General features: G+C 34.4%; 2 protein-coding genes across 2 annotated transcripts in view; one reads left to right on the top strand and one right to left on the bottom strand.

Annotated features, from left to right (window-relative positions):
* LOC121314765 (YTH domain-containing protein 1-like) overlaps positions 1–4,238 on the top strand; it is a 48,510-nt gene extending 44,272 nt beyond the window's left edge. The window contains exons 19-21 of the transcript XR_005950154.1: positions 145–276; positions 1,450–1,684; positions 4,099–4,238. The gene's annotated coding sequence lies outside the window, so the exon portion shown is untranslated. The remainder of the gene's footprint in view (positions 1–144; positions 277–1,449; positions 1,685–4,098) is intronic.
* Positions 4,239–4,601: 363 nt separating this feature from the next.
* On the bottom strand, positions 4,602–9,161 carry LOC121331112. The gene is made up of 4 exons (XM_041278353.1): positions 9,031–9,161; positions 7,321–7,541; positions 6,284–6,500; positions 4,602–5,801 (listed from the first exon to the last, which is right to left on the bottom strand). Exons 1-4 carry the CDS (start codon positions 9,098–9,100, stop codon positions 5,704–5,706), a joined length of 606 nt encoding a protein of 201 aa, XP_041134287.1. The 5' UTR covers positions 9,101–9,161; the 3' UTR covers positions 4,602–5,703.
* Positions 9,162–9,855: the final 694 nt, after the last annotated feature.

Here is a 9,855-nt window from a genome sequence, read left to right on the forward strand (position 1 = left end):
AATTCAAATGGAAACAGGCTAACATGATTACTCCAAAATGCCTGTCACTTCCAGAAATCTACTCACTGAAAATGCTAAACAAAGGTTTATACATTTTGTAAAATGTTATTGCAGAAAATAACGTCTGTTGTTTTTACCATGTAGGAGGAACAAAAATCACAGCAGACATAACGATTCCCAACTGCATTCCTTAAAGGAAAAAGGAAAAGTACCATTATTTCAACCACAGACCTACATCCCGTTCTATGGAAGAGGAATTCTCTCTTCAGAAATTAGGTGAGAATCATACGTGAATAACTTTTAAATGCATTATCTATTGAAAATATGGAAACAACTGGAGATTCATGGATTTTGGATTTCTATCTAATACATCTAAGTATAGATCCCAAATAAGCACTGCAAAGATTGGAGGCATTGTTGTATTTGCGGTCCTAACTGCTGGATATGCGTCTGTAGAATGCTAATCCAGCCCCTCTACAAACCAACATTCTGTATAATTGAAATGAATGGTGTGAAACATTCTACAATCCGGAATCTGACTATTCTGGAATGTGGCTTGATTTTGAAGTCTCTTCTATCTAAATTCAACGTGCAATCTGGCATTGGGTCATGTGATTTTTCTTTTCTAAATTTAAAACTAGTATGAAAAAAAACCCACAAAAAACAAAAGCAAGATGTTGTGAATAGCGCTATTCTGAATTTTGCAGTTGTTGAACAGCAAGTAAAATGTATTAACATCCACAATGAGTTATCTCTTGAAAGACAATTTGCACCAAAATCAGCAAGCTAAGTGAACTATTCAGAATCACAGACAAAACCTGAATTCCAGCAGAAAGCGCCTGAATCTTGCATGCACAGCTGTGGCCAAAAGATTTGCATCAGCTATAATTTTATGATTGAGACATTAATAATAATAATAATAATAATAATAATAATAATAATAATAATAATAATAATAATAATAATAATAATAAATAATAATAATAAACTATATGAACATAATTCATATATTTTATTTAGCATCATGTAATGAAAGAAACATCAAAATGATATTGCAAAATATGTTCATTTTATAGGGTGATGTAAAACTTTTGGCTAGAGTTGTAGGTACAGTACAAACAAGGGCACGCCATTTTATGGTAATGGTTTTACCAGGCTAGTTCGAATACCAGGTGAGGTTTGTTGAGACATTGTTGTATTTATTATACAGTGTTATACAGTGATAAAGGTTTTTTTGGTTTTTTTTTTAAGCATTCAAATGTTTGTCATTTTTTTACCTTTTTTTGGGGACAGTATTAGATGTTGTACAGTAACTCTGTAATCCAACACATTGTCTAATCTGGCACAATTTTCCAGTCCCAAGCAATGCCGGATTGGGCAGGTTTTACTCTACTTCAATATTAAAACTGATGCAACAATCCACTGATGCAGTTTCTGTTCACCTACCAGGGTACATGCAAAAAAGCGGAATGACAGTTTCAAACTGGAGTGGAGTTTATGTCAGTAGCGAAGGCACTTCCCACAGTCTGTAATGGCAAACCATGACCAGAAAATGAAGAACATGAAGACAGATATAGACCTTCTGAAGCAGGAAATAGAGATCCATCGCCTCGGGCGTCGGATGAAAACATCTAGAACGCAAGTCCCACCCGACTAGGTTGCTCTCTGCCCACTTCCACCACTGGTACAGAATTACTTTGTCTAGCATTGTCTAGCATTATATTATTATTATTATTATTATTATTATTATTATTATTATTATTATTATTATTATTATTACAGAAAGTTTTTTATCACTTCCTCTCAATGTAACAGGTATGAAATCAAATACTTAAAAGGTTTATCACTCACTGATTTTATTGAATGCATCTATTTTATATATTTAATGTAACATTTGGGAAAAACATGAATTTATATATATATGTTTTTTAATATGGTTATTTAAAACATTGAGCCAGATTCACAAAGTATTTAGCACCATGTTAAATGTGCAGCATTTTTTATTAAATAAAAGCACAATTCCAGTTATAGAACTAGCAAGAAACAACAGTTATTTAGTTGATGCTTTTTAACATAAATGTTTTATGTTCGAAAATAAACAGTGTTAACATGGCTGTAAATGCTTTCTGATTATGGCCCCTTTTAGTAAAGCAGAAACTGAAGCTTCACGTTTTCACTGCACATGGTTGTTTACTTTAAGTCATGTAATCTCCCTTGATTCACTTCCGGCTTTTCTTTGTTTCATCTGTCCCATTGTGGAAGGGATTTTAGCCACAGTCTTGAGGCTGTTTGCACACCCTCACTGTGAATCCATTTACAATAGTAGCATTGGCTTCTATGTCACAAATGAAAATGGTGGTGTACATCTAACAACTGGAGTACTGAGTATGAGGGTACCCCATACTCACATTGGGTTCTGTACATTATGAAAATATATATATATATATTATATATATATATATATATATATATATATATATATATATATATATATTATACATATATATATATATATGTGTGTGTGTGTGTGTGTGTGCGTGTATATATATATATATATATATATATATATATATATATATATATATATATATATATATATATATAGATATATAGATATAGATATAGATATATAGTTTTTGTCTGTCTTACACAGATGTAACCCCGTTTTCAAATATAAAGTTGACTCGGAGTATTGATCTGATGTTTGTTGACCAGTTTTTAGCTAGCCTTTCTTTATTAGTTCACCAATAGGTTACAATATATTAACTAACCATTACAAAACTAAACATGAACAATATTTGTTAGTAGACTTGCTGTTAAGAGTTAATAAGCTAATAAAGTGTCCCTCAACAAAGGCATTAATAATAGCAACAGAATCCTAATAACTATTGCTATGCAATGCAATGCCCATTACTTTCATGTTTTAAACTTAGCAAAATATTTTATTTAGGAGGACATGAGAGCACAGACCCCAACCCTGGCAAAGCATTTCTTAGAATGCACTGACGGTTTAGGACCTGCCCCGTACGACCCAATATAAGTCTACTGTATAATTTCATACATATAAACATAAAAGCTGTGTGGCTTCAAATTACATATACTCTATTATCATTCAACTGCAAGTTGTTTGTTTTTTTAAACTGCATGTTTAGTAGTGAGACTCCTGCAATTGATATCTTCTTAGTTTTTTCAATGCATCTGTTGTAAATAAATAGAGCACAACATCAAGTAATCTGACAAATGTTTAGTATTCACACCTTTTAACCCTTATCAGCGGCATGGGGTGCAAATACACCCCAGCTTGGCTAAAATTAACATATCTCATAATTCTTTAAAGTTATATGGATATCCTTACATGTGATTCAACTTTAACCTCGTACCTTTATTTTGATACCAAGAACATCCTTGTCTGACTCAGGAAGTGCAATTTTGGGGTGCATTTGACCCCTTTCCATCTTCCGAGGGTTACAAAAAACTATATATGTAATTTCATACACTACAGTCTCAGCTCCTGCTTACTGGCAGAATAGATTCTGCCAGTAAGCAGGAGCTGAGATTGTGGTGTATGAAAAAAAAAAAATTGTGAGAGAGCTGAGACGTAAAAATTTTAAGTGTTGTGAGAGAGCGAGGGAGACGTAAAAATGGTGTATAGCTTCTAAAATTATTGATTAATCCAAAATATTTGTTTAGCCTGTAGTCATTTATGAAACTGTGTTTATAATAGATTAGTTCCCAGAAGGTATTTAATAACAACTGCATTATTTACAATATCCTGCTTGTTACCTGTTAAAGTACTATATTGAAAAGATATGAATTTATTATTTTTATTTTTTTTGTCTTCAGTGAGCAAAAAAAGTGTGCTTTTCATTTAGTGTGCAGTCTACTTCGCACAGCTCCTGTTTGTTTACTTGCAGAATAGAGTGCTTAGAGTTGCAGGGGAGCTGGGATAGATGTAGAAGAGATCTACCACTTCTAAACTATTGATTTATTCGTACATTTATATCTGCCCCCTATTACAACGCATCCTTCAATTTCTGTTTCCATTTGAATGACTTTTGATATACTGGTAATGAACTCAAACTGTGTCTTTGACTTTAGGCACCAGCAAGGAGTTTATTTGCTGCAGGTGATCCACTTCCATCATATCCTTCCCCATATCGCTTCCCAAACTCTCAGATGATGTGCCCCTCTTACTTGGAGACTGTGGACCCCCCCCCCCCCCCCCCCCCCCCCCCCCCCCCCTTCTCTCCGAAGAATTTGAGTGACTACCATTGGAAGATGGATTATTCTAGGTTCCATTCTTTCTTTGGAATAGGACGTGTGTCATTTTGTATGATATGTAAAGTTGCAATCAGTACTTGTCATCCTGACTTTTCCATTTGTAAATGAATATGTAAAAATTTGTTTTATGTGGTGGTGAAGATATTAAGAGTAAAGTATAATATTTTTTAAATTAAAATTGCACATTATAACATGTTGTTTTTTATATTTCTTAACATATACATTTCTAATTTGAATATACTTTTTAATTTTAAAATCTTTATTCATTTTGCTTCTTATAGCAAGTCTGCAAAATACCTCAAGGACACATCGATTCAATGGAATTGAAATGTACAGAAGTTGAAGAGGAGACAATTACCTATTACGCAATACCAATGTATTAACTGAGTGCGGCAAAAGTAATTTGAAAGCAACCCAGAATAACCAATGAAAAAGTGAGATATATACTGAATATGTTTAGTTTACTCATCTGCTACACTTCGTTACTGGAGTGGTCTAGCCTTGTGTCTTTCCTAGACCTGTATATGCAGCATTGAAAGTTAGGTAAGCAAGGGGATGTGCCAGGGTAAAACAAGCAACACAAGTCTCACACCCAGCAAATATGCATTCATTCATTTCTCACAGTACTTGTTTCTAATGTATTACCTTATATGCTTCCTTTCTATTGCCTGATGTTTTTACTTTTAATACTAGCAGCATGCACCAACACTGTATAAAAAACACCTCCCATGTTAATGCCAATTGTGTTTTATTTATCCATATCCTAAGAAACACTTGTTTACCAGCTTTATCAGAGTAAATTATTATTATGAAGACTTTTTTTTGAAAATTCAAAATGTCATAGTCTTTGCTGAACATATTTCCAGCTGCAGTGACCTTGCCATCCATTGGAGTAAATGAACCAGCCAGAATGTAAAAACTGTGAACTTAACAAAAAAAAAGTTTAGAAGTCACTTAAATATTTGCACAATGTTTAATTGTTTTTCCTGAGTTTTCAGTGTTGATTGAAACATTTGTTTGGTTGTGGGGAATCATAACCCACCTGTAATTCTGGCAAATCAAAGCAGATGAAAACTGAACTGAAAAGGGACTGTTACCAAGACACGTGACTAAATTGCATTCTAAAAATGATCACATTCCCATTGTAACCTTTTATCAGCAACTACACTTTTAGTGTCGCTGAGAGAGTAGGTCACACACTCAGAATTTCAATGACAAATAATTCTAAATGTTTAAAACAACACAATCTACATAAACAAACTTCTGTATCTTCTTCCACTCCTTGTGTGGCAGGCCTGACACAGCAAAGAGTGCGTGAGAAATACACTCTCAACTTCATTACAAGTAGCCTCCAATCACTTATAAACAAAAAATATTGCCTTTAAAACAAAACGAAGTTTGGTCCTTGCTCAAGTGGCTGAGTCAAAAGAGATATGTCCATTGGAAAGGTCTCTGATGCCCGAATCCCAAAGTGTTAACAGTGCTCGCTCCCCAGGTTCTTCCATACACAAACTTCTGACCTGTAATGATAAAATTATTTCTTTTGAATTTTTCAGTCAATCAAATCCTTTTTTTGTGTAGAACCAAGCAAGAACAAAGTAGGTCTAAGAGTCTAAAGATGGGAATTTTGCCTACCTGTGAAAGCCACAAATTAACTATTTAATATGGAAGAGGTTTCACATTTAATAGAGCCATCATTGGGTATGTTAACCATGCCTCACATATGTGAGTGTTTTTTTATGAATTGAACCCAATGCATCCACTCACTACAACAGCTTAGTCAAACAAGACTTTATTAACGGCATGCAAATAGAGAAAAGACAATATTTACCCATTCTGGAGATACAGTGTGACAGTCTTCACAATATTTTTGCATGCTTTATCATGCTCTCCCCTTGTTGCTATGCTTTTTCTGTAGAACTTCAGTCTCAGGCCAAGAGAGCATTACTAAATGAAATACCCAATTATTGACTATTTTTTGAAAACGTGTACTGTACCATACCTGGGACATGTCCACAATAACTGGGTACAAGGCCGCTGTGTACTTTGTAAATAGTCCTGCCTTGTCTCTTCAAAGCATAGTCCTCTAGTTTCTCCACGGCTGTTCCTATTCCTCTGGTGGTAGCCGGTGCAGAAGCTGGGGAGCACCTAGTTTCCTTCTCTTGCATTTTGGTGGTAGCGCCAGTGGCTTTCTGTGGTTCATGTGATAGTGGTTTAAGCTTTAAACAACAACAAACACATTTTAAAAAGTATTAATTGGTGGTTAAAGGGCCTGAGTGCTGTGAAGAACCAGTGCCAATGCAACTTTAAATGAGTTAAATAATGTCATATCTAAATGAGCTGGTACAACAATATTAAAAGGGCTAATATTTGTCTATCGTTGTCTAGATGATTTAATCTCTAAGTTCTTTAAATTATTGTGTCACCTATTGATTGTACTTTTACTTGGAGTGCTTTATTGTGTAAATTTGTTAAGGTCCCTTATTTATTAATTTAAAAATATGTTAATCCACATAGATGACAAAGACAGCAATTTACAGAGCCCAGGTGCCTGTCATAACAACTCAAGCCAGTTTCGGTTGAGGAAAAGCAGAACTTATCTTAGAAGCAACTTTGAAACATTCTTTTATGTAACAAAAAATAACAATTTCAAGATTGAAAGGCTGAGAGATATTCAATGTCTCCATAACTCCATAATTCATACTGTGTTCCCAATACAGGATGCCCAATTTATTATGTACATTAGAAACAAAATATTGTTTCTGTCAGCTTTACTCCTATAGTCTACCAGAGTGAGCAGAATTTAAATATGGGTTATCTAATTGAAACCTACAAAAACAAACCACTTGCAAGAAGTTATGTATCACTACAAAACATTTTCCATGTTCTGAGCTCAGAAACTCTAGGATGTCAATTCGTAATCAGTCACCCTGTCACATTTTGTATTTTTTTTTTCTTCCCCACAGGGCTAAATCCTTTCAGCGTCCCTAAAATCCATCACTATTATTTTCGACTAATGGAGAAATGTTAAATGCTCACATTAGTCGTTGTAAATTTGGCGGAGTGTTGAGCAGGGTGTCCATTCCTTCCCTGTTCTTTGGGTTCACATTCATTCCTCGCAGACACTCGATCAGAGCATTCCTTTTCTTGCCATTTAACCTTTTCAATAGTGTAGATAGCTGTTCTTGTCTTAAAATCATTGTAATACATGTGCTGCTTGAGGGCTTGCTGGTACGAATGGTGTCCTGGGTAAAGGTATCCTGTAAACACAAGGCAATGTTGCTTAAAAGTCTTTTATACAATGCTATTGAATCTTAAAGGACAGTGATCTTAACTGATGTATTGCTCTTGTTGTTTAGATTGACTTTGTATCAGTTTCTCTTTTAGTCACAGCAGTCCGAAGCACCCCTGTGGCATCGAGAGAGCCAGGGTGTAACAATGAACCTGTTCCTCTGCAACACCAGTGCATGAAAGAAAATGCACCAGCAAGAAAAGACACATGCAGTAAAACAAATGTGATATTTCTCACCTCCATTAACGGCAGAGCATTGCAAGTCCCCATAATGTTCATTTTTTGTTTTTCTCTTACAGTAAGTTTGCCAGAAGTTATTTCCACATTGAATGTGGTGAAACACATTTATCCTGCATGGTGAGTCATCTCACTTTGCAGAAAACCCATTTCAGGAGAGGACAAAATGAGACAGCTTCCTTAATAAATTCCTATACTGTGTACACGGTGAGGCAGAAGTCGGGCACCATAGGCATGCATGTTAATATTGGTTGTATCTCTATTTCAGGTGTGAAATGTCTTTAAGCAAAGAGGAACACATTCAGATCAATTTGATCTGTTGTGTACAGTCAATGGGGTGTGGACATCCTAATTAGTATAAAGCTGTATATGATATTGCCTGTGATGTCTGACTTACTGGATGCCTGGCATATATGAAGAGCAGCTGATCTATTCAGGAATACCAAAATATTCATTAAGCAAACATTCTGAGTGGGGGTAAAGCAGGCAGGTTTTACATTTTTTTTATAAGCCAGGGTACAGTATAAAATAGCTAGATTTATGTCTTTGATAATTTTTATTAATGGAAATTAAAACAATTGGAAAATAAAATCAAATTGGTATTTACATCCACGTCTGTTTGGATCACAATGTCTAATTTCTTTAAATTGAGTTAAGTTTCACCAAAATTCAAGATTAAGAAATGTAATGAAATAAGAAATTTAACTGACATACCAGTACCATAATTCTATCCGAAGACTTATCTTTGACTTATCTCTATCCGAAGATTTCCTTAAGGGACATTTTTTCAAAGCTGTTAAATGTAGTTAAATGTACAATATATAACTACAACCAAACAATCAAGTAATATAATCTGAGGTCTTTCAAGCTGTTTTTTTATTTTTATATTGTTACATTATTATGAAATTGCAAAAAAATAATTAAATACCGTATAAGAGTTAACACTTTAAAAACATGGCATTACATGTTTATGCTAGCAGTATTTATTAGTTTATCACCCATTACCCTTAGTAACACTATTTGTTAACAGAAAATTACTGTTATTTGAGTATTTTTTAAAAGAAGAAGAGAATGAGAATGATATCTATAAATTATATATATATATATATATATACTTAATATCATATATATAAATTGATGAACTATTTCATTGATAAAGTACTGTATAATCATTATAAACACAAGAAAAACATTGAAAAAGCATTTTAAAAATCTCTTACCACAGTAGGTGTGTGGAGGAGTCCTATTTGGAAAGTATGGCCTCTGTTCCCTAGAAAGTATGACAGACATTTTAAATCAGTAACTATATAATATACTCAGCTCACGGTCCACTAGATCTATGCTGTATAGAAGCTCTTGTGCTGCTTTAGCAACCACACAGGCAAGGGTTTGTTTTCATAACAACCGTTATCAGGTGACTGTAAAGTACACAGCAGAGGCCTGTGCAGCAAGCTGCATGTGTCTGGGACTGTACAAGTGTAATTTCTGCTTCTGGGTTGTCAACTTGGTCATCCCAGTTTGAACTGCAATGATTAATTTATTCAAGCAAATAATCACAAATTTACAGTAATCCACTACATCATCAAATAACTGAAAAAGCAGCTGACAGAATTGGGTACCTAATTGGGTCAGCAATGAAGGAATTATAAATGTTTGTCTACCTGACTTACCACTACATCTATCATTACATTTATAAAGTTATGGGTGCTGAAATAATGAAAGCAGTTTAGCAGCAGATTAAACCAGAAATGGACAAAGTTGCCGCTTCCAGTCCAACTCTATATTCCCACCATGTTATATTTTTATTGAACTAATTAACCCAGCCAGGCCCAAATATAGTTAATTATTGAATGTTCTGTAAACCCAAGTGGAATGACCCTTCAATACCATGTTGGCACCCCAGGAGGCCAGGTACCAGTCAATTCTTCCCAAAACCAGGAGACAACATGACAACACTGTCTACTGCACTGTGTTTGTATTTAATGGGTTCCTTGAGACTTTATTATAATCACTAATGTTTGCATTATAGAATGGAGGTATCATCA

This window comes from Polyodon spathula, chromosome 1 (assembly GCF_017654505.1).
Source record: "Polyodon spathula isolate WHYD16114869_AA chromosome 1, ASM1765450v1, whole genome shotgun sequence".
NCBI classification, from domain to species: domain Eukaryota; kingdom Metazoa; phylum Chordata; class Actinopteri; order Acipenseriformes; family Polyodontidae; genus Polyodon; species Polyodon spathula.

Excerpts from the sequence above, each read along its gene's own strand:
- LOC121331112 (XM_041278353.1), bottom strand. The coding sequence starts at position 9,100 with ATGTCTGTCATACTTTCTAGGGAACAGAGGCCATACTTTCCAAATAGG. Across the intron at positions 6,501-7,320 it reads CCAAATTTACAACGACTAAT|CTTAAACCACTATCACATGA; the intron begins GTGAGCATTTAA and ends TGTTGTTTAAAG. Across the intron at positions 5,802-6,283 it reads TTATTGTGGACATGTCCCAG|GTCAGAAGTTTGTGTATGGA; the intron begins GTATGGTACAGT and ends TTATCATTACAG.